This window comes from Amblyomma americanum, chromosome 1 (assembly GCF_052857255.1).
Source record: "Amblyomma americanum isolate KBUSLIRL-KWMA chromosome 1, ASM5285725v1, whole genome shotgun sequence".
NCBI lineage: Eukaryota > Metazoa > Arthropoda > Arachnida > Ixodida > Ixodidae > Amblyomma > Amblyomma americanum.
Window position 1 is genome coordinate 182690204 of NC_135497.1, and position 23085 is coordinate 182713288.

General features: G+C 46.2%; 1 protein-coding gene and 1 long non-coding RNA gene across 4 annotated transcripts in view; both read right to left on the reverse strand.

The window, feature by feature from the left end:
* Window positions 1–16168, reverse strand: part of LOC144114313 (uncharacterized) — a 25014-nt gene extending 8846 nt beyond the window's left edge. The window contains exons 1-9 of one of the 3 annotated variants that reach the window (XM_077647965.1): window positions 15800–16168; window positions 14318–14470; window positions 4423–6879; window positions 4115–4239; window positions 3822–3995; window positions 3256–3321; window positions 2774–2865; window positions 1440–1513; window positions 783–1014 (exon numbers count right to left, since the gene is read on the reverse strand). In XM_077647965.1, coding sequence (XP_077504091.1) covers window positions 783–1014; window positions 1440–1513; window positions 2774–2865; window positions 3256–3321; window positions 3822–3995; window positions 4115–4239; window positions 4423–6879; window positions 14318–14470; window positions 15800–15853 — 3427 coding nt within the window. In that variant the 5' untranslated portion in view covers window positions 15854–16168. Of the gene's footprint in view, window positions 1–782; window positions 1015–1439; window positions 1514–2773; window positions 2866–3255; window positions 3322–3821; window positions 3996–4114; window positions 4240–4422; window positions 6880–8092; window positions 8158–12228; window positions 12408–14317; window positions 14471–15799 lie in introns of those variants that run through there. The other 2 variants (XM_077647966.1, XM_077647963.1) reach the window with 2 other exon arrangements.
* A 2608-nt stretch (window positions 16169–18776) lies between these two features.
* LOC144094002 (uncharacterized) lies at window positions 18777–20007 on the reverse strand. The gene is made up of 2 exons (XR_013306372.1): window positions 19632–20007; window positions 18777–19516 (listed from the first exon to the last, which is right to left on the reverse strand). It is a non-coding gene; the product is annotated as an uncharacterized LOC144094002 (long non-coding RNA).
* Between the last annotated feature and the right edge of the window lie 3078 nt (window positions 20008–23085).

A 23085-nucleotide genomic window follows, 5' to 3' on the forward strand; every position in this document is an offset into this window, starting at 1 on the left:
TGGATCACAGCTCAATCCGACAGGTTTGTGATAGCCGGAGGCACCAACCAATCGGGGCTAGATAAAACGAACATGCTGCACACTGGCCATGAATGTCAGATGTGAGGTTAAAAAAACTCGCAGAACGGTTATGAATATGCAATAAGAATGTTTTGGCCTTGGCTGTAGTGAAGGTTTAGACATTTTCACTCCTGATATCAAATTCGCCAAATCACTTGGGGGGGGGGTCCGAAGGGCCTGCCTCCTTCATAGCAATTCAGTGCAGAGGAAGTTTTATAGCGTTCTTGTTCAACTGCTGCACTCCTGTCCGATGCTCAAGAGATCATCATATTTCCAGGCGTTTCTAGAGGTTAGTGGCAGGCTTCCCTGAAACACTCGATAAGTCCACTGCAAGACGAGGGCCTCTCCCATATTTCTCCTAGTAATCCTGCCCTGTGCCAGCTGCGGCTACCCTATCTATAAATTTCATCTGCCCTCCTGACTCTTTGTCGTCCCTAGCCTGTATTTTCCTTCCCTTGGAATCCACTCCTGCTACCCTAATCAAACATCAGTAATCTGCTCTCCACATCACATGCCTTGCCCATGCCCATCTTCTCCTTGATTTCAGCTAAAATATCATTAACTCCCATTTGTTTTCCAGCCTACCCTAGTCTCTTCCTATCCCTTAAAATTATCACATCTCTTTCCATTTGTAGCTCACTGCACTGTCATCACTAAGCCTCGTACTACCACTTGAAGGTCGCCTCAGAATAACAGTGCCTAATGTTCCTTTATGTTCTTACCTTTGCACATCCTGGACAGTGTGTAGTCAATCAGTGAGACGAGGACTCCGCCTGTGTCCATCTCAAAGTCTCCTTGAGGCAGGTGGCACCGAATGGAAGGCCGCTTCGTGGGTGCCACAAGGATGTTTCCCCAATGGAGGTCACGGTGTTCAAACTCCAGTGCCGTCTCGGCCACAGCCAGGGCACAGGCAACTTGGAGGAAAATGCTTTTCGCCACTGTCGCACACTTTACCTGCAAGGAAGATCCAGTTAAAGCTGTCGGGACAATGAGATAGCAGTGCCAAATTAGTCGCTATGTGACACTGCAAGCACTGTGAAGACTGCTGATCCATCGCAGCCCAATTAAGAATGTGTTATTGATCAAATGTCACTGCTCAGTGCTAATACCAGCACACAAAGTGAGGCAGTGATTGCTCCAGCTAGCAAGACATGGTGATATTCATTTATTTTCACACACTGCAGCCTGATTGAGATGACTCAAAGTAATATATAAAACAATCTTATCTCATGTTCAGTTAATCCAGTTATGACTGCCATTAAAATTTTGTGGTGAAGCCCAGCAGCTGTCATGTTCTGTCACTGGGACACCAGCCATTAAACCTCTGCTCCTGAGAAACTCGGCTGGACGAGACTGAAGAGTACATAGAATAAACTGACCTCGTAATCTTCTAAGGATATTCCACCGTCTGCAAATTCAAACATGAGGAACTTCTGGTCTGCCTTGGAGAAATCTGCAACAATAATGCAGACCACTTTTCTGAAAGCCAGGCGTGCATTACAGGAAATGTGTACTGTGGTTATGGCGTATAGACTGAGGGGTTACAAAACCTTGTGATAATTATTTGGCCTCACCTGTTTTGCAGCACAGCAGTGTGCGATTTCACAACCAGTGGATGACTTTTAATTTTTTTTTAATATCAAAACAAGGCCTGTTCATTGTAAAATTAACTTGCTCAATGAAGGCTCAATGTGACTTGCCACATTGCATGCACTATAGTGCGACTGGTGGCATCTCGAGGCACAAGGTTAGGCCTGCCTTACAATGTTCACATAATGTTCATCTTCCGATCAAGTGAAACACCTTCCCGAATCGATTCCATTTTTGAATTTCGCACCCTTCGCCATAGGCTGAAGTGACGCCGCGCCACATCACGTCACGCCACATGCAGATGAGAGAGTTTCATCCAATAACTATAAGTGAACGCAGGGCATGGAGTCACTTCAGCCAATGACGAAGGGCGGGAAACGCAAAAATGGCATGGAATCGGTTGGGGAATCATCATATTATACCACCCCTGATCTGATACCATATTTCCAGAAATTTTCCTGCTTGGTGCATTTTTTTCCTTGACACTACCACTGGTCATAACCAGTAAGCATGTTGTGCGCACTTATCCAAAGATCACAATCAACATTAGTAAACCGACAAAAGGAACATAATTGGTTTTGTACAGTTAACTACAGCAGTGCACTACTTTATATACAGAGTACTGGGTTCGCTTTCTACCTGTTCATATCATTGTTTCTGCGTTCCCATGTCACATGCCCATCCTTTTGCACTCATAGTAGCAAATTTGATCATGCAAACAGGGAGTGAAAGAAGAAAGGAAGAGAGAGGTGCCGTAGTGGAGGGCTCCGAAATTATTCCGGAGCCCTCCACTACGGCACCTCTCTCTTCCTTTCTTCTTTCACTCCCTCCTTTACCCTTCCCTTACGGCGCAGTTCAGGTGTCCAAGGATATATGAGACAGATACTGCGCCATTTTCCTTTCCCCCCCAAAAACCAATTATTATTATTATTAAACAAGTAGGCAGCATGGCAAATGTGGCAACTGCTATAGCCAAGAAAAATAAGTGAAAATCAAACATTTGTCATGCAAATTAGGTTGCTCGAGAGAAATGGAAAGCATGCAAAGAATGCGGCCAGCAGTGCAATTAACTTGCGTTACATACTGAAAGGTGCACTATGCATTAGTATTTTTGCAATTTTACCTGGCCTTTCATTTTCACTCTCCCTTTTGGCATTGTACACATCCCACTGCTCCAGCAGTGCTCGGTGATAGCAGTCTTGAATGTAGTACAACCTGCGAAAGATTGCACACAAGTGTCGGAGGGGTGCTTTTCCAAAACCACGCACACAGTCAGCTAGAAATGCATTGTGTCTCCTCTGTGGTCCTTCATATTTTTTCAACTGGACCCTTCATGAAAAAATAGAAATGCATATCCTGCAACAAGAGACACTCTGCAGGAATTTTTTTCACTCCAAAAATTGAAGAACAGAAAAAATATGTATATTAATGAAAAGCATAGCTATGGTAGTAGTAATCAGAGGCCTTTTTCAGCTGCCATTAGTTATTTTCATCAAATAATAAAAGCAGCAGTATTCCTATTTTAATTGGAGAGCTTAACATGTCCTATATGCATTAACCATAGCTACACAGTGCCTCATAGCAGCTCTGCATAGATGCCAGTACCTTTTAACCTCAATGAAATTTGGGCAGCTGGCATGGCTTTTCTGTTGGCAAAGTGCACTCAGTTCCCTGTAGAAGAAAGAAAAAGAACAGTGACTGTTTCATCACATGCGGAAGAGAAAGCATTTCCGAACATCAGACATGACTCCACTTCACTAATATGCTTTTGTTACAGTGATCACAACTTTCCTGGTATCATGGCAAGGTATGGAATATTCCCAAGTAGGGACACTTGTGAGCCTTAACCAAGACCTGTGCAGCAGTAAAATTACAATTCAATCACAGGCACATAAATGAACTAATTTATATGTCAAGCAATTTGTGCACAAACATCACATGTATGAAAATAAAGTGCTCACAACATCATTTATTAGGTTTAGCAGGTGTCCTTTAATGCTTTGACTTACTTGCTTAAACCCATTTTGAGCTGCGCACCTTACCTACATATACTTTAATGTGTGCGTTGCTACATGCACTGTCAACAAGATGCAGTAGCCATGTTGACCATCATCCATTAAACTAAGGTAATCACCTTGCAGAAAGCCACACCATGGTACAAGTGTACGTACTGGCAAATGATGGCTTCTGGTAGAATCTCCGCAGCTGTCTTTTGCTCCTCGCCATTCACTGGGAAGGAGCCCTCAATGGGCACAATCTTGATTGCAGATGCCTTCGATTTCAGTTTGATTCTAAACACTTCTCCAAACGTGCCCTCTCCTATTTTCTTGCACAATCTGAGAACTCTGAAAGAAAAAGTATTTGGCTTAAGTTTTTTTGGTCTGTCAAGTTCCAGTGCCTTGCAGGTTATGCGCCGCAAGGCAAAACCTGCAACACTTCGTGGAAACAAAGAAGCTCAACTCACTCACGACCAAGAGCTTGCTCAAAAGTCAGTGTTTCGTTCTGATTGCACATTTCTAGCAAGGCTTGGCCGGCATCTAGTAACACTGGTGAAGGAACCACACTCTTTCGAGCCATGGTAAGTCTCGCCTGGAACAGAGATATGAAAGTTCACCAATTTTGAACTACATTTAACAACATCAGTAAAGAACAAAAGGCTTTGCAAACCTTATTGTTACACTTTGTAGCATTTCCTTACAATTACTGTTACTAGCAGCTTCAACAACTGCCTTTTATTCTTTCAGTGCATGAGTTACACTCTAAATCACTGACCTGTCGTCTCACGCAGTCAGTCCAGTTGCCATTTTTGCATGGCTCTTCATCTTGACCTAAATCATGTTGAGGAGAAGTGATAGATTGTTTCGGGTTGCAGTTTGACCGCTGGCTATCTTTATGTTGCGATTTATTCTTGTTGACAACAGATGGAGGAGGAAGCATAAGTTGGTGGTGGTCGCACTTCTCAAGAACAACCTTAAGCTCCTTGAGCAGTCCAAACTCTTCAGCGGCTCGGTCAGATATGCTATCAGATGTGCGATCACATGCCAGATGTGCTGCCACACCTGATTCTAGCAGGTTTTCAAAGTAGCTGTGGTGCTTGAAAGAGGTGCCTGCACCATATGTGATAAAGTGCAATGTCTGTTCTACAGTGCTCACAATCTCTTGAGTCTGAGCGGCAGCTGACAATGACCCCAAATTATAGTTGTCCATACTGCTATACTGTGTCTCTTGTTTTCTGCTCATGTTTAAGCTAGCAGCTGTGGCCCCGAGCTCAACTTGGGACTGCGAAAACTTCGCTTCAGTGCAGCATGCAGTTGAGGAAATCATTCGGCTTAGCTCCGTAGCCGAATGCTCAGGAATAGAAGTGTTGGTTGAAGTAATCTTTGGCCTTTTGCCTCCCGAGTGTTCTGCAAAATGAAGCTCGAACTGCTTGTTGTAACTTTGGGGAATGGCCTTGACACACATGTCTGTGACAGTGCTACAGTTAAAAGACAGCTTGGCAAAAGTGGTTGAGGAGTTGTACTGCATGTCACATCCTTCTACTTTGGTACAGGTAACGTGCTGCACTTCACCTTTTAGAGGATTACTACAAAGTCTCATGCTATCTTGCAAGTTGATTTTTGTGCCTTGAACTCTCAGATCCGTGAGAACAACGCGTGCTTCTTTAAGGTGGAACTTTTTCTTGAGTTCACGGTCTTTTAAAAGCATGGGTGTATGTTTAACATCCCTCTGAGCAAACGGTGAAGGTTCATATTGTGGACATTCCAGCATATTTGCCACTTTCATAATGTCAACGAGCTTAACACGCAGTTCCTTCTGGAAGCTGGGTTGCTGCGCAGTACCTTCAGATGCCAGACACGGTGACTGTTTCAAGCATTGCTTCCTCTTCGCCCGTTGATTATTGTTCGTCTCAGTTATGCATAGCTCTGCCTTGCCTTGCAAGTCTGACATGTCACCCTTCTGGGAAAACGCATTCAAAGGTGTATTTTGTGCATGTGGCACTTCTACCAAAATGTCTGACAGCATGACACGCAGATCTTTCATTTTATCTTTTGCTTGTAGAGGTGCAGATGACTCCGCAGTACTTCCACAGTGTGTTGGAGGTACAGCTGTGCATGCCACTTCAGTGCTGAGGCAACTACTCAAAGGGCTCCTTTCACACCCCTGATTTCTGGTTGCAAGAGCTGGAGTCTCAGCATTTTTCTGAGACAAGTTATTGCAGTTATCACGGGGAATAACTTGAAATCGCAAAGCACCAGACAGTTTTCGCCTGAGACCGTTCTTTGTTCTATCTGCTGCGCCTTTTTGAGCTTTTCTTTGTGATGTGAATGAGTCTGGTGCAAGTACAGAGCCACTGATATCAAATGGTGCTGCGTTGTGTGGAGTTCGTACTGCACAGCCAAGAAACCATTCTTTCCTTGCTTTTGTTACTTTCACGCTGCGAGACACTGGTGTGCTGGCCAGCAACGGTGCCCAATTTTTCAATGCACTGGTATCCCGTGCAGAGTTTGAGATTTCTTGCCTTTTAAAACACAGCCTTGCTATTTTTTTATTCTCTTCACCTTCGTGCCAGCTTTTCTTTCTATTTCTCTTTCGTGTGGTGACCCAGTTCGTTTGATTCCCTGAGATGAGGAACGAGGAAGCCAGGCTATCAGCGGTGCAGTGCTGTTCATGGCTGCGTCCATTGTTCTCCCTGAGCACAATTGGGCTGATAGTCCCACACCCCAAGTGTGATGCCACTCTAGATACTTCTTCGCAGTTTTCAGATGGGAAATTACGGGTGCTCATCAGTGTGCTACTCATGCCACTCAGGCTTGACAAGTTGAGGAAATCTGTGTCACCCATGCTACTCCATTCCAGATTATCTCTTAGCGTCCTGCCCCTTGGCTGTGCTGAGCCTTCAATAATGCTTATCTTCCTGCTACCACCACACTGCACTAGCAGTGGGGGACATGTGGCAGGTGGCGTCTTGTCTGATGTGTATGAGTCAGTCTTCTGGGGATGGTGTCTTAATATCTCGCATGATGATATGCCAGAAGATCTGTTTCCCAGCTCAGAGGAGTTGCACTGTTGAACATTGAGTTTCTTCTGGGAAGTTGGTGGTGGCTGCCTTGTCTGTTGCCTCTTGCTCTTCAATGACAACTTTGTTGGTGGTCTTTTAACACCCTGCCGCCTTTTCCCGGCATTCTTGTCTGCCTGGCTGAGTGCAATGCCGCTCTGTTGGGTTGTCTGCTGCAGAAGTATAGGATAAGACAAAAATACTTGTTAGGAGGTGTTTTTGTTTGCTTCAGGTGGAAGCTACGTGCGCGCACACACACGCACAAGAAGAACTTGCTACATAGATGCATGGTGCTAACACGCATGCAAAGCAAACAACAGGGTCTGCCCATGCAGCCAAGATAATGGTTTATAGTCAAGGAGGATTAACTGCCACACTTTTTGTCTTACTCCAGAGCACGAAAGTGAGAGCAGTGGTTATTTCTCAAGCCAGCTCTGCATGTACTCCCTCTAATGTGCCTACCTACCTGTATCATGACCACAGATAGCATGCCTATCATTCAGTCAGGCCAATAAAAGATAACTGGGTTCTTTTTACGGAAAAGCATCAGCAAATAAGTAATAAGAAAAACAGTATATAAAAATGCAAACTGTGTGTGTATGTCAGCTACATGAGATGAAAACAAATAGTATATAAAATTGTATTGTTCTGCTCTTGATAATGATAAAGATAAATATCTTTGAGAAGACCTCATTTAACTCATTTAATCCGTTTTCACCAGAGAAGATAATTTTCTTATACACCATATTTTGACTAACCATACGTGGAACCGATTGACACTACACATGATGGCATAGTTGGCTTTATCTGTAACCTTAAGGCATCCCCTTCATAGGGTGTCTATGAAATTATTTCCTAAATAATAGCACTTCCATCTCTAGTATTAGAATAGAATAGAATAGAATAGGTGTTTTACTTCATGACTAGGAAGTCATTATCAACAGGTATGCTCCCCACTCAGTGTACAAAAGTGGCAAAAATCATTCATGTGAAAATTATTTCCCCATTTCAGTTGAATGTGCTGCAAGATGCACCATTATTAATAGCTATTCCTCTCCTTTCTCCGATGTTACATCAGGTATGATGCAAGGCAGCATCCTTGGCCCATTACTCTTCTTAATTTACACTAATAACTTGCTGAATAACATTGCATACAAGTATTTTCTGACGATAGCATTATTTACCAGTCAATAAAGGGTACTCAACCCCCTTTCACTCCAAAGTGATGTTGACCTCATTAATAACTGGTACAAAGCATGGCTTATATGATTCTGAACATTTCCAAATGTAAGATCATTTCTCTTAACTAAAAACCTGCTAATTTGTTACTTTCCCTATACCACATTAATAACGACATAGCAATGACTAGGACTAGATCCCACTCACCTCGCAACAAATCATTCTTGGTTTGATCGCATTACCACAACCACTTCTGCTAATGCTTCCAAGCAGTGCTGCCAACCTCGAAAGCCACTTCACCCCCAAATTTTCACTCAAACTTCCCTAGATTTCCCTAGATCCGAAAAAAATATTCAGGCATGGAAAAAAGGTGCGTAGTTGAATTGTGAACTCCTTTATTTCGCAGAGACCCTCTTACCACACTTTGGTAGCAAATTTGAATACAATAACACATTGATTTCCCATGCAAACTCGCGTACCACGTGATCACGGGTAAAGAAAACATGTTAATATCACAGCCTAATAAATCCTGGCCTAAGGGCTCATTCACACTTGAGAGTCGCAGAGGTCGCGCGACCAGCAGTCGCCTGCGACTACACCGCAGTTCGACAACACCGATGTTCACACTTGCAAGGGCGACCTGCGGGTCGCATTCTCGTTCGACTCTCGTTTGAAATGAGAACTCTTGGGAATGACGCCGCTCGCACGCTTTCGAGAGTTTCGTCTGCTTTGGCCGCGTCTCCTGCGCTCGCGCTAGATTCTCGAAAGTGCTCTGGCCTCTCGATATTAGCAATACGTACTGCGACGACCTGAGCGAAGAGGAGGATGTAGCGGCAATGTGCACCGCGGCCGTTCAAGCGGCCTGCCAGCCAGCCTGGATGCCGGCCGCTAGCGTCGGAAAAATGTGCTAGTATGTTGTTTGTTCCCGTTCATACCATGCTCTGGGAAGTCGAAATTTAAAAATGAATCAGTTTTGAGGGTCGTTGGCCAATACCGAGCTGCTGGATACAAGCGAATTTCTTCTCATAGCCGCCTTGCTGCTGTTGCCCAAAGCGGCTCGATCGCCTGGCGTCTGCTTCCTCCGCTGCTGAAGGCGTCGCGGAAATCGAGCATATTTTTATATTACCATGAGACGGGGTTCACAATAAAGGCGTGACGAAAGTAGCATCTTGGTTGCAGCGCTGGTCAGTTCCGAAACGCCTTCAGCTGCGGCATCGACGTGAAACCGGCTAGGCTTAGCGACGACTACGACAGCCAAGCAGTTCGTCGTTCGGCGCACCCGCGAGCGGCGTCGCTGCCGAAAGCTCGGATCGCTCGCTGATTGGTTCAGCGGTTTGCGACTCGCAGTCGCGGGGCTGCAAAATCGAGCAGCGAGCGACCGGCCCGCGACTGTCGCTTTTCAACCAACGCGACCGTTTGCGACTGTCGCTTTTCGACCAAAACAGTCGCGCGACCTCTGCGACTCTCAAGTGTGAATGGGCCCTAAGCCCTGAAATGAACGAAAATCTCGCAGTGAACACTTACGCTCACCGGCTGCAGTCAAAGAGCGAGGGAAAATCCAGTTTGTGCCCAAATGTTGGTGTGAACAAACAAACGCTAAAACATAGGACACGTAATTCGGGTGGCATCCCGACTGAGTTTCACTCCTGCATATACATTTCTTTTTTCATGAGGTCAATTAAGCGTTCTTTCACTGCAAAGTCATAACAGTTGGCCCCTCCTAGAACCCGCTTGGCGTGAAGCGTAGCTGCCAGGGTTTGCGTCACCAAGCTGTTTCTGGTCTTTGTTTTCATCAGGTTGATCTGAGAGAAAACTCTCTCCACTGTTGCACTGGAGTGCAACAAGAGAGGGAACATTGGGCTCCCGTCTCCTTGCCTGGCGTCTCTCACTCGTTTCCAAAAGCGTTGAACGCTCGCATCTGCAGGCAGGTCTATTTCTCTATTGCGGAGCAGTCTCCATTCTGCGTCAATTTTGTTCATTTCTCTTTCTGGCACCAGAGAAGGGAATGATGTGGCAAGTGGGGCTATTGAAGAAATCCGCTTTTCGATGACAACTTGCGGGTCGATTGCCTCCAGTATGTTCATCTGGACGTTGTCCAATGGGATTCTGGTTAATATCTGGCTTGCCGCTTCAATATAAAATTCCAAACATCTGAAGCGGAAGTTATGAGTAATGGTTCGGTCTATGCCGTGAGGTTCCGACAGTGCCGACATCACTTTTCCGCCGAGGTATATCTCCTCAAGAGGTTTGAAGTTCTTTGGGTCTCTGTACGGTACACGCTCCAACGGTACATCCCGCAAACAGATCGGCTTTATGTCACGCTGAGTCGAGGGCATCTCCTTTGTGACCGAGACCGCTACCCCCACACGCTCTAAGGGTGTCTGGGAGTGCACGCAAAAGTGCGCGAAGTGGTGACACACGCCTGCGAGACTTCATATGAAGTCGCCTAAGCTGTTGTGAAAGAGCAACGACTCTTTCTGCTTGCATCCGGGTCGAGTTGGTCCTCAAAAAGACTAACCACTTCACCTTCAACTGGCGAGTCACGGGGACTGGTTCTAAGGAGACTCGTCACGAATTTTTCTACGGAATTTCACCGGAACCCAGCCAAGAGAGTCCAACCTAGACCAGCCCTTCCAACAAGCAGCTCACCCTTAGTTTGAAGTGCTGAAACAATTCGTTTGTAATTTCCTCTCTCTGCTCGATTGAATTTTTTAACTGTTCTAATTGTGTTCTCATTTGATGTTACTGCTTGTATCGTTGTCCTAATTGCCCTCTTTGTATGTTTAAATATGTTTTACTAGATCTGCTCTTTTGAACCTCTTTCCATGGCTTTGTTCTTGTATTTTCCTATGTACGAAGCCCTCCCATCCTTACGTAATACCCTGAGAAGGGGCGGGGCCTTAAGGGAAAAATAAATGATGATGATGATGATGACGTGGTGACAAAGAATGTGCGGTGCAGAATGACTGGAGTAGCAAAGTCAATCTGCTCCTCTGAAGCGGAGAAAAAAGCAGAATCCACCGTTCTCGCCGGCCTACAGAAGAATGGCTACACACGTGGCTTTACTCAGCGCGTTGGTCGCCAGTCAAGCTCAGAGGACAGGGGGACCAGCTAACAATGAGACAACGAAACGCGTGCGTTGTGCTTCTGTATGTGAGGGGAACCAGCGAGGCACTCGCACGCATTCCGAGAAAACATGGAATCTACATAGGCTCACGAACCTGTTTCGACAAGCCGCTTCTTGCCACGACCGAAAAACCGCGTCCCAGAGAAAAACAACCAGGTGTCGTTTACAAAATCTTATGCTCAAAGTGCCCGGCACCATATATTGGCGAAACAAAAAACCTCCACCAAAGAATAAGGCAACACAAAAATGACATCCGGCAAATGAATTCAGAATCTAACTCCCTCGCCGAACACTGCGAGCGCGCCGACCACAGGATAGCCTTCGAGGAGGTGAGCGTCTTGGCCGTGGAGCCAAACCGGTTCAAGAGGCGACTGCGGAGTCATGGCACATCCGGCTCACAAAGGTGTCGATGAATAGCACTCCAGCAACACTCTCCTCCGCGTACGTTAGTGCATGGACTGCGCCACGCGCTAACAAACGGAGAACGAAGGCAGCAACCCGCTGCTTCTGGCACACTTTAGTCACCCCTGAAGAAGAGACCGCGTTGGTCCAGAAACCTTGGCTAAAGTTAAAAATATTGGTTGGCGTCAGTTTCCTCTAAACACACCCAACTACCTTCAGCCGTGATTTCAAGGAATCGTGCTTCTTGGACAGCGTGCTTCTGGTACTGCTAAAGCTAGACTGTTCCAGGAACCGACCAGGAAATTCGAAGCAAAGGAAGCGTCCCAACTTTTGCCTGGGCAGATGCGCCATCGACTCTGTTCAAGGGCGGTGGCCAGACTTGTTTATTAACGGGTAAAGAAGGCGGGAACCGGAGGCAAACCCTATTTCAGGGCGCCCCTCCGCCTTGCCCATCGAGTCTCTACCAGCGCTTCCCTCATCATCTCTGTACAGTCCGTGCATTTCCTTCACTATGTAAATAGAATGTCTTGTCCCCCCAAAGTCTCCCTGAGTCCCGTCATCCTCGTACCTCCTCCCGGTCCGACCACGCCATCTCGATCCCAACAACGCTTTCCCCTCGTGCACATGGCGCATAGCCAGATTCTCAAAATCAAGGTGGTGAAGAAACAGTGAATAAGGAACCGATTCACATCGAAAAATAAAAAAGACCCATGCGGAAGGTAAAATTTCCCTAGATTACAACAATAATCCCTTTTCCCCTAAACAAAGTTTAAATTCCCTAGATCTAGGGGAAAATCCCTAGGGTTGGCAGCACTGCTTCCAAGTCACTGGGTTTCAGCATTGCATCTTATGAAGTACTACTGCTAACGTGCGTACACGAGCTTATTTAACATCTTTTAGACCTCAACATTTCTTCCCTCTGGCCTCATCATCAGATGGAATGTTTTAAGATGTTTTAATAATATACTCAGAGTAGTACAGCATTATATTTACATAAGTGTTTTGTCATATCTTAAGTTCCTTGAAAACAGTTAAGTATTTTCACATTTTTGTTTTTATAATTATGTATTTATTTTTACTGTCACGCTGCAACACACATGTGCTGAGTCTACAATTGTTTCGGTTAGGCATGTGAGCAATGTGCACTGTGACCACCGCAGCAGTGGCCAAGTGGTTGAGCATCCGCCTCGCATGCGGGAGGTGCGGGGTTCGATCCCCAGTGCCGCCGGGTACCCACCGGTGATACAAAGGATACAAGCTTTCCCCTGGTCTGGTGCTTGGCCTGCTTAGCGTGAAATGCTTGGGAACGGGTCTTTGCCCCCACCTTGAGAAGTCAAAAATACCTTGTGCCATGGTGCTCTTTGGTCATAGATGCCCTTGCGCCATAAAAATCCATATTCATCGTCATTGTGCACTGCGTACCGAACTTTGCTACCTGGGGCAGGAACCTCTGTCAGGCCACGAGCCTTTAGTTCCTGCTCCATTTTCTTTGTAGAGAGAAATTAAATAAATAAATAAATACTTAATTAACTATTCAGAAGCAATACAAAATGGGGCTTGTCATTTTATTTCGCTAAATTATAATTACAAGTCCAGTGTAGCTGAAATGAAGCTCAAACCTTCACTCAATTCGTTAGGCATCTGCCACAACATTTCCCTTCAATCTCTTCCACAAATACATCTACGTCACTCGGTCACCCTTAGCACATCTAGAAAGCCCATCTTCCTTTGCGTACATTACGCAATAACTTTAGCTATTTCGGCATTTATGGCTGTACACACGCTTTGACTTACGATTCTTAACTACCCCGTGCTGTCCAACAGTGGAACGATCTGCTACACAGAATCGCCTCAGAGTGCTTCCATGACACGTTCCGCAAACATCTAGTCAAGCACTTTTTTGATAACAGCTAGCACGTCATTTTGTTATCCGTAATTCAAGAAGCTTTCTTCTTTCAGCCAATTTGCACTTATTTGCTTTCTTGCTTTTTGTCTACGTGCAACTGTTCTGTTTTGCATATTAATGATGCTTTGTGCATTTGATCTACAGTGTTCCATGATCCATAGCTGTTATCTTTTACTTTGTACGGCTTTCAAGTGAATGGTGATAATTTATAATTTATTATTTGAACTTTCTATTTTTGTTGTACATATCATTATGCAGTTGATTCCTAACCTATTTTACAGACTTTTGTATTCCATCCCTCTTACACAATGCCTCCCTGGAGGCTGTAAGGTATAAATGTAAATAAATAAATAAAGAGTGCACCATTACACGAAATGGGGGTCCGGACAGCTGATGACACAAACCTTTGACACATCAAGAGACAATCGCACACCAAGAGCAGGCGAACCCTCCCTGTAAGCATGCTTTGTTGGACACTGACCTTGTTTTTAACCAAGGAAACATTTGTAAACACGCTACACAGTGACGCCTTACCAAGAAGCATTGCTCTTTATTCAGGTGCATGTGTGTAGAGTAATTAATACTTAAGGATGCCCCACTCTATGCTCGTTGTTCATATTTTGTCGAATCCATAGGCAGTAAACCCTACAGAGCATGTATGATTGCACTGCTTTAAAACAAGGATTTCACTGGAAAATTTTTCAAAGCACTCATCACGCTATCAAGCAAGCTTTGCCAAGAAAAGAAAAACTAGTCAAGACAGGTTTTTTTCTGCCTTTATCACAGTCTACAGTGCAACTGCATATTGTTATATGCAACAAAAACATTTTTGTTGTTATTGCCTGGCAGCTAGCTCCTCAGGATAGTCTAAACCATTAGTGCAAATTTGTGAATTTCTGTAGGAGTATTAATAGCTCAGTGCATAGAGCTATTGTAGATTTATGCACATGCAATTTGGTGAACAAGATCAGTGCAAAATATATTAAACACAGCCCACCTTCCTTCTGCGAGGGTTGTGATTTCCCTTCCGGCGCTTGCAATGAACTTGATTGGCAAGGTGCCCAGGAGCAGAGCCAGACTTCTCCCCATGATCACTTCCTGACTGTTCAGTACTGCTATCAAACACGTTGCTTTCATGTCTGTACTTCGTCTGCAAGGTGTAAGAGCAGTGACTGCATAAGCGACGACAAAGACGAAAAGTGCATTGCAGAGAAAGAGAGTGACATCTCTGAACTAGGAACATGCTCTCATTAAATACAAAAATAGTAAAAACTGGCACCAGATAAATCCGCCTGTTCTGTGCTAGTGTTGCCCAGCTGTGAAGTCCACAAAAGCACGTTAAATACTGAATAATCAACTGTGCATAGTTGCTGCACCATTAAGCAATGACAGACGATTTAGCGTGGTTAGGCCAAATACGAATTAGGTGCACTAGCACTTACATTTTCACTTCAGTTGCAGTGTTTCAAAGGGTGCACTTGAGCTCTGCCTTAGAGGGGCTCTGAAACACCTTCCAGGGAGAGCGCATCAACTCACCCAAACAGTATATCGTGTTGTCATGAAGACCTGAGCCAAATAATACACTTCTACATGCAGCAGAGAATGCATAATCACACACGAAAGTTGGAAAGCATTTTCCGGCGACTTTTCATGCTCGCACCGTCCTCCGTTGTATGCTCCTGCATATACCAGTTCAGAGATGGCTATTGGTTAGATCCCTTCAGACGTCAGGTAGCTACCATGGCTGCAATCAGTAAGCCGCGTAGCTCTGGAGGCTCAGGAAGCTCTGCCCCCAGGCGGTGGGGCCAGCAGAGGAGTGCCGACCTTTCAGCATGCAAAAAGTGACGAGAGGAGAGGGAAAGCTGCGAAGGCACTGAAATCCAAATTTTGACTATGGTTAACTCACCTTCTACAAAGTGCATTGAAAAAATTCTCGTTAGAGGATATCCGTGAAGCGGTGTCCTTTAACATCCCAGGCATACTGCAACTTTATTTAGAGCACCTTTCAGAGCCCCTTTAAGGGTATCTCGTGATAGCAATAATGTGGAACTGAACATTCTCTACTTTACATTCATAGATCTCTGGGAGACTCCATACCACTCCTGCCACAGTGGCGCAGTGTCACCGGTGGGGCTCGAGAGAAGAGCAACACCTCGTGACCAACTGACCAACGTGACCATTGAGTGACCATTGAGCTGTCACCTGCTGTGGTGACCAGTTTACTCACAACCCGGTTTGCAGGTTGTGATGATGCCACAAGGTTACGTGACCTAGGTGGCCCGCCTGCCACTTGGGGGGGCCACCTAGGGCAGGTTGCTCACAACCGAGTGGGCACAGGGAGACCTCGCAGACACCAGCTAAGAGGCTAGTGGAAGCTCTAGTGCTAACACATTAAAATATGGTAGATATATGGGCTATGAGGTGCCATAATGGGGGAGGGGGGGGGTTAACTCAGGTAGCTAGAGTAAACTCTAGCCACCTGAGCTTCTTGTTGTGTGCTGCAACACTGCACAGCACACCGGCATTCTTGCATTTCGTCTCAATCGAAAAGCAATCACAGGGGCCAGGATTCGAACAGCCGAACACTTCGGCCACTGAGTCGCAGTGGCGAGTCCAATCACAGAAACCTTCATTACACATTAAGATATCCGCGGTCTGAAGACGGGCACTATCAGGTCATCTGCCAACTCCTGGGACCAAGTGACCTTCTTATTTTTTATTTCGACAATAGTCCGAAAACCCGTTGCACGCACAATGTCGTTTGCACCATGGCAATCAACAATCTAAAACGGCACAACAATCACTATTTTGTCGGCATTTTCCTCGTTAGCGTTGCATAACCCCTCTCGCAACGGCGCCTCTCCTCCTCCTGTACCCTCCTCATCTTCTTTTTCTCCCTTTCCTTCTATTTTCTCTCCTCCTCCTGTACCCTCCTCGCCTTCTTTTTTTTCTTTCCTTCTATCTCTCTTTTTCCTCCGCCTCCTCGCCTAGTTCTCCTCTTTCACAGCAGTTCCGCTCTTCGCTCCGTTCCTTTCTTTTCTATAAGCTGACGAGGAAAATGCCGTGGTCGGCATCGACTTTCGTGCCAAGAGCTCCTTGCGAGCTTATTTCTGTGCACCTACGGCCTTCACTGTATTCAATCACATTTTCCTGCGCTTAAGACATCGGCACAATGCCTTTATTTTAGACGACACGAAAAAAAGCAGGAACTTGCCGTCAAATCGGCTGTTTTCCTGCAAGTCGCCATGCTCTCGCTTTACCACTACCAGCGCGCCCTCATGGCAACAAAACCTACCCTACAGAAAATTTAATTGCAAAACTGAGAGCGCCTCTCATTTTCATTCCTGTTTTTTAAGTTTGCAGCACACTTTATTAGCAAAATAGAACGTTATTTTTTTAATTCATTGCGTTTCTGTTTTTTTTATGCTGATTTGTACACGCCGCTCTCAGCGCACCTTCGCCGCAACAAATGTTCTTGAAAGAGCGAATTTCAAAACTGAAAACGCTTCTTGTTTTGATTAAAATTTTTGAGTTAGAAACGGTTTTTTGACAAAGCAAAGCATTGCTAATTTTATTTGCGACAGCTTCACAACAAAACGTTAGCACAAGGCCCCTTGTACAAATAAATGCTTCATTGCGGAGCATTGCTCGTGTCTGGCTGATTCCAGGATCCGTCAAAAGTGCTGTCAGACACTGTTTGGCAATTTTGACTTCACGCTCACAAACTTGCGGCACGCAATACGGCCCCAGAAAACTGGAAATTGGTTTTGGGGGAAACGAAATGGCGCAGTATATGTCTCACTTATCGGCGGAAGCCTGAACCGCGCCGGAAGGGATGGGATAAAGGAGGTACTAAGAGAAGAAAGGAAGAAAGCGGTGCCGTAGTGGAGGGCTCCGGAATAATTTCGATTACCTGGGGATATTTGACATGCACTGACATCGCACAGTATACGGGCGCGCCTAAGCGTTCGCCTCCATCCAAACGCGGCCGGGTTCGAATCCGGGTACCCCGGATATGGCCTGGCTGCTTTTATTTTTCTGGCTGTCATGTTCACGATGAATGATTCTGTGCATGAATTGATAAGGCTGAATCCTTCAAATTGGGCAGCAGCTCACGCCACCTAGCCAACGCTTTTCCGCTGTCAACGCATACCTGCACGGTAGAATGAAGTGACTGAACAGCCAACTTGAATGCAAAACTGAGGGTACTTCTTATTTTGCTTGGTGTAGTTGAGTTCTAAATACAGTTTCTAAACAAAATAAAGCATCATTCATTTTATTCACTGCGTCATTGCACCAAAACTAGCCTACGGTCCCTTGTCGTGCAAAAAAATGCTACCGGCGCGGAGCTACCGCACAGTTGTTGCTAATTGGCTGATTCCACCGTCAGAGTCTCGTGTTGTCCTTTTACCGCGACAGCGTTAAGGAGCTCGTGTCGCAGAAAAGCCGGTGTAGTCGGCGGCGTTAGCCGTGAGCGGAAAATGACGCATCTCGGTGGACACCTGAACCGCGCGGTTCGGGTGTCCACCGAGATGAGACAGGCGTCCTTTCCTTAAATTGTCCAACGGGCCATGCGTCGCGCATACGGGCGACGGCGTTCCGTGCACCCCTTGGCAACGCTGCAACACGCTGTCGCGTCTCACTCTTAAAGGCGAAGCTTAAGCGTCCTCCAAATTTTTTACGTCACGCTCTCAAAACTGAGAGATATATTGAGAGCGCTCCGTAATTCGGCCCCAGGTCATGTTAGAAGTCGAGATGGCAGTTTACCCTTTAATTTTTTTGCTTGTATTCTTTAAATTGCTGCCGCGCAAAATTATCGCCAAAATAGTGCTAACAGCTCTCGATATTTTAAAAGGCTTTTCGTCTTGCAGTTTAGGCAGCACGATTGTTGGTAGTGCAGCGTACGAAGCGCACGTCGGACTCATTAGAGACTAGCAGCGCACGCGTACAAGGTGTTTCGTAGTTCGCATGTGTATTCTCTCATCCGTGTTCAATGCCTTCTTGTGCTTTGATGACCTCATGCAACCTTAGCAATCCCGCCCAGCAACCTTTGTTAATAGTTGCAGACTTCCAGCACTAGAAGGGAGATTGTTCAGGCTAGTGGGTAATTCACACGAGGTTCCATAGCGCAAAAGCAGGGACTCGACAGAACACGAGCGCATTAAACACATCCCCTTGATATTCTGTTTGGCTTACGAGTTTATTTTGTGGGAGTTTAACGTCCCGAAGCGACTCAGGCTATGAGGGACGCCGTAGTAAAGGGCTCAGGAAATTTCGACCACCTCGGCCTCTTTAATGTGCTCTGACATCGCACAGTACACGGTCATCTAGAACTCGATCGCCAAGGCCGGGACCGAACCGTTGTTTTTCGGGTCGGCAGCCGAGCTCAATAAACAACTGTGCCACCTCGGCGGCTTGCCCTTCACATTAGGAGAGACATGGTTCAGGACAAATCCTTTATTTCTTCGAAAATCAGCGCTCCAGTACATATCAGCAACAAACTGAAGAAAAATTCGGCGTCAATAAAACTATGTAAAGAAATTAAGCGAGAATTTCAGAAATTCAGATAACGTTTACACGATCAGGCTGCAAAAGAATGAGTATATACTCCGGAATCACATGGAACGTCCAAGGATTGTGCACGACGCCATATCCAGGAGGCCCACCATGGGTGCGGGTGTCGAAGCGTCCGCCGATATTTTTGGTCTTGAAGAGAAGGCGGCCGTCTATCTTCAGCTTCGAGTACATAATCACGCCAGCTTGGCGCAAAAGCCGCCGTGAGCTCCAACGCCAGCGCTTGCCTCATCTTCTGATTGATGAAGTGCGGCCCATCACTGGCGTTCGAACTCCTTCGCCTTTGCGCCTTCCTGCAGCCACTCCGAAGGCAACTCAGGCGCCATGCTAGCCGTCGAATGCGCCGGCCATATACCGCAGGACACGCCGCACGACGACACCGAGGACAGGTGTTGCCAGCGCCGGAGACCTAAAAGTAGCAAGGCCAATGGCGCGGCGGAGTCCTCGAGAGCCAGCCTTTAAGAGAACCAGGCGTAGGTCGGCGAGGTGTTCCGCTTCTTCGGAGACCACAGCGTGCCAAGCGGCGACTTGGGCTATGACCGACCCGCTTACCACGTTGACTAGCGCGGCCATTGTCCGGTGCAGTCACCTCGCACTGCTCGAGAACGGCGGGAATGTTGGTCTGCGCAAGACAGAAACGGCGTTTAGACGACTGGGCGGAGAGCACAGCGTATTCTATTACGTCGATGAGATGAACGCAGGCCACAAACCCCCCAATGAGTGCACGTAGAACGTACCTTAAAGAGTGGATGCTCACTCCCTCGCTGCCAGGCTTGAAGCATGACGGTGTGGTTCCACTGCTGTTGCGACTCGAACCTGTAGGGGCGATTCGGCTCCATCGCAGAATGGCCGACAGCAGCAGCTCCAAGTAGAACGGCGGCTCTCCGCGCTCGGGTACCACCGTGGGCTCGTGCGCCGCGCGAGGCTTCAAGAATGGCTCCGCGCCATTGGCAAGGGCCGACATTGTCTCCGAGCGTCGCCGGTGCCGCCAGTAATGGTTCAGCAGAACGCTGGAACATCGTCGAGATGCACCGAGATGGGTCAGCGAGGCCTACCTTCGCCGGTGTCTTCGATCAGTGCAGCAGCAATCACGAGGCTCTTGGGGCTCGAAAACTCTCGTGTCGAAAGCAAGATGTTCGACGCGTGACTAGCACTGAGCGTGATTCGATGACACGTACGCCGCGTTACACGTGCAGTTGCCGCACCTGATTGGTCAAAACGCCGGAAGCGGATGTGCTGCTTCGTATGGGTATGCAGCGAAAAGAGTTGAAGAAATCGGATGGTGACGTCAAACCATCAAGCCGGGGGCGAAGAGGGAGGCGCGTTTTTTTTTTTGATGGAAATAAAAGTTGTTTCAATCAATAAATCAAGGAAGATTTAGAGGAGAGCCCATCACGCATAGAGGAGGGAAAGCTCAGGAGAGATCCTCGCTATTCGAGCTGTACGCAAAAAAGTTTGTCTTAAGTAACACGTTTTCGCAAGCACTACTGGAAGTCTTTAGCCGATTGCGCAGAAAAGGAAAACGCTGGACGCAGCGGGTTCGTCTGCTACATTAGGGCTTTTTTTTTTTACCTATACACGCTACACTAGTGTAGCTTGGTAGAATTCTTTTTGCCAGTGTAGAAAAAGTGTCGCTCCGCCCATCTACACGGACGCATTTCTTTTACGCGTAGAGTAGCATGAGGACTCCACTTTCTACACCGCTTTTTTTTTTAAGTGTAGGCTAGCAGACGAAAAAAGAAAGCGCGCGTTTCAAACGAAAAATAATAATAAGTAATAATAATAATTGGTTTTTTGGGAAAGGAAATGTCGCAGTATCTGTCTCATATATCGTTGAACACCTGAACCGCGCCGTAAGGGAAGGGAGAAAGGAGGGAGTGAAAAAAGCAGGAAAGAAAGAGGTGCCGTAGTGGAGGGCTCCGGAATAATTTCGTCCACCTGGGGATCTTTAACATGCACTGACAACGCACAGCACACGGGCGCCTTAGCGTTTCGCCTCCATCTAAACGCAGCCGCCACGGTCGGGTTCGGAACTCCCGGGTCCGGCCTTGGTCATAATCAAGTAGCGTTCGGCGAAGGCGCTTATCGCAACTGCGGTAAGCGCGGGAAGGAACTTTCATTTGTTGTGGTAGCACACCATGGTACGTAGTGTCTTTCGTCGCTTTTGCCTGCTTCGTTTTGAGACGGCGGATGTATGCGCCCCTGTGATCCTTGGAGGCTACACTCGGCACAATATGCTGTTATACTTACATCGGATTCATCGTAGTCTCGTGTTAATCGCAGGGTTAGAAGGTTAACGTCAGCAGATGAAGTGAAGGGACAAAGTTTTTCTTCAGACAAACTGTGTATATATACACACCCCCTGCCAAATTACAGAGGAAAGAAAACCAAATCTAGCGTGCACTTTGAAGACTATGGTTTTTGTGTTCTTATTTTTCCTTATATATGTTACGCATGGTGCCACTGAAATAGAACTTGTTGCTCTGTGCCATGTGTCATGTTTCATTCCTTTTCTTTAAACTGTGTGTCTTGGATCAAGGTGTATATTTAATTATGCTTCCGAACCAACTATCCCACCTTAATGCAGTGTAAAGTACTGCTTTTAAACTTAAGCTGCCTGAAAAGTTGTAGTACACGGCTACCCTGGAAGCTTTCTGTGTCCAGCTTGCTGGCACGAGGCTTATATCTAAATGGCCCTCTGCAACACTTTGTATTTGAGAGCGTATTGCGTTTTGAGTGTAAAGCTGTAAAATGCGCTCATGATGTTGTAAAACAAATCTTCCTTTGCTAGAATCAATTTATAACTTCATGCATGAGGTCCCTGAGCAAGGTTCTTGATGCCGGGTTGTTTGCATGCTATAGTAGAGTAAAAGTGGCCCACATTCTGGCCACACTTTAATCGTGCTCTCTGGTGAATTGCACAACCCTCTTAGTTTTTTGCTGAGTGAGTATGCACGCGCATGGTTTTAGCGGAGTCGTGAAGAATGCTGCCATGCATGGTCACACCTCACCTTAATGTTCAACCTGTCTTTTACTTTATTTATTTGATCCTCAAGGGTCCCTGACGGGACATTACATGAGGAGTGGGCGCAAGAACAGCGGTTAACAATGAATGTTGCATGGAAATCAAGACGATGGCATGGCTTCCTCGATGGCAGTCTTGAAATAGGCTGGATCAGGGATTAGTGCTAAGTCGGAGGGAAGGTCATTCCAGTCGCGAGCTGTGTGAACAAAAAATGATTTCTGAAAAGTAATAGTGCGGGCACGATGCGGGATGACGCTGTTTGGATGGCCTGTGCGGGGTGTTCGACGTACTGGTAGAATGAGCTTGCTGTCACGGGGTGAACAATGGAAAAACCTGTGATAAAGGCAGAGACGTGAAATTCGGCGACGGGAAGCGAGAGGAGGAAGTTTTAGTTCGAACTTCATGGCGGATATGCTAGAATATCGCGAGTAGTTTGAGAGAATAAAGCGAGTGGCCCGATTCTGAACAGATTCAAGGGCTGAGGTAAGGTTAGAATGATGGGGGTGAAATATTGCTCAAGCGTATTCAAGTTTAGGTCGCACAAATGTTTTATAAGCTAGTAATTTTAAGGAAGAAGGTGTCATGCGCAGGTTACGCCGGAGATACCCAATTGCTCGATTAGATGAGTTTATTATTTGGTTAATGTGGCAAGACCACGATAAGTCACTAGCGAGGTTAATACCAAGATACTTAAAAGAGTTAGCGGAAATAATGGCAGTATCGTTAATTTTATAAGTAGGCGGAGTATAATTTCGGCGGCGGTGAAAATAAATTTACACAGTCTTTGTAGTATTTTGGGACATAAGCCACGTAGTGCACCACTGCTGTATGTTATCCAGGTCATTTTGGAGGAGGTAAGCATCCTCGGCGTTAGATATGGGGCGGTAGAGTACGCAATCATCCGCGAAAAGGCAGATGCTAGATGTTACCGTGGAAGGCAAATCGTTAATGTATATTAGAAAGAGCAAGGGGACAAGAACTTTGCCTTGGGGTACTCCTGAAAGAACGTGTAAGATGATGAGAAGTCATTAGCGGAAACAAATTGCATGCGGTCAGTTAAAAAGCTTCGAATCCAGTTCAAGACGCTAGGATGAATATTTAACAGGGACATTTTAAGTCGAAGGCTGGAATGGGGCACTTTATCGAAAGCTTTCTCGAAATCTAGA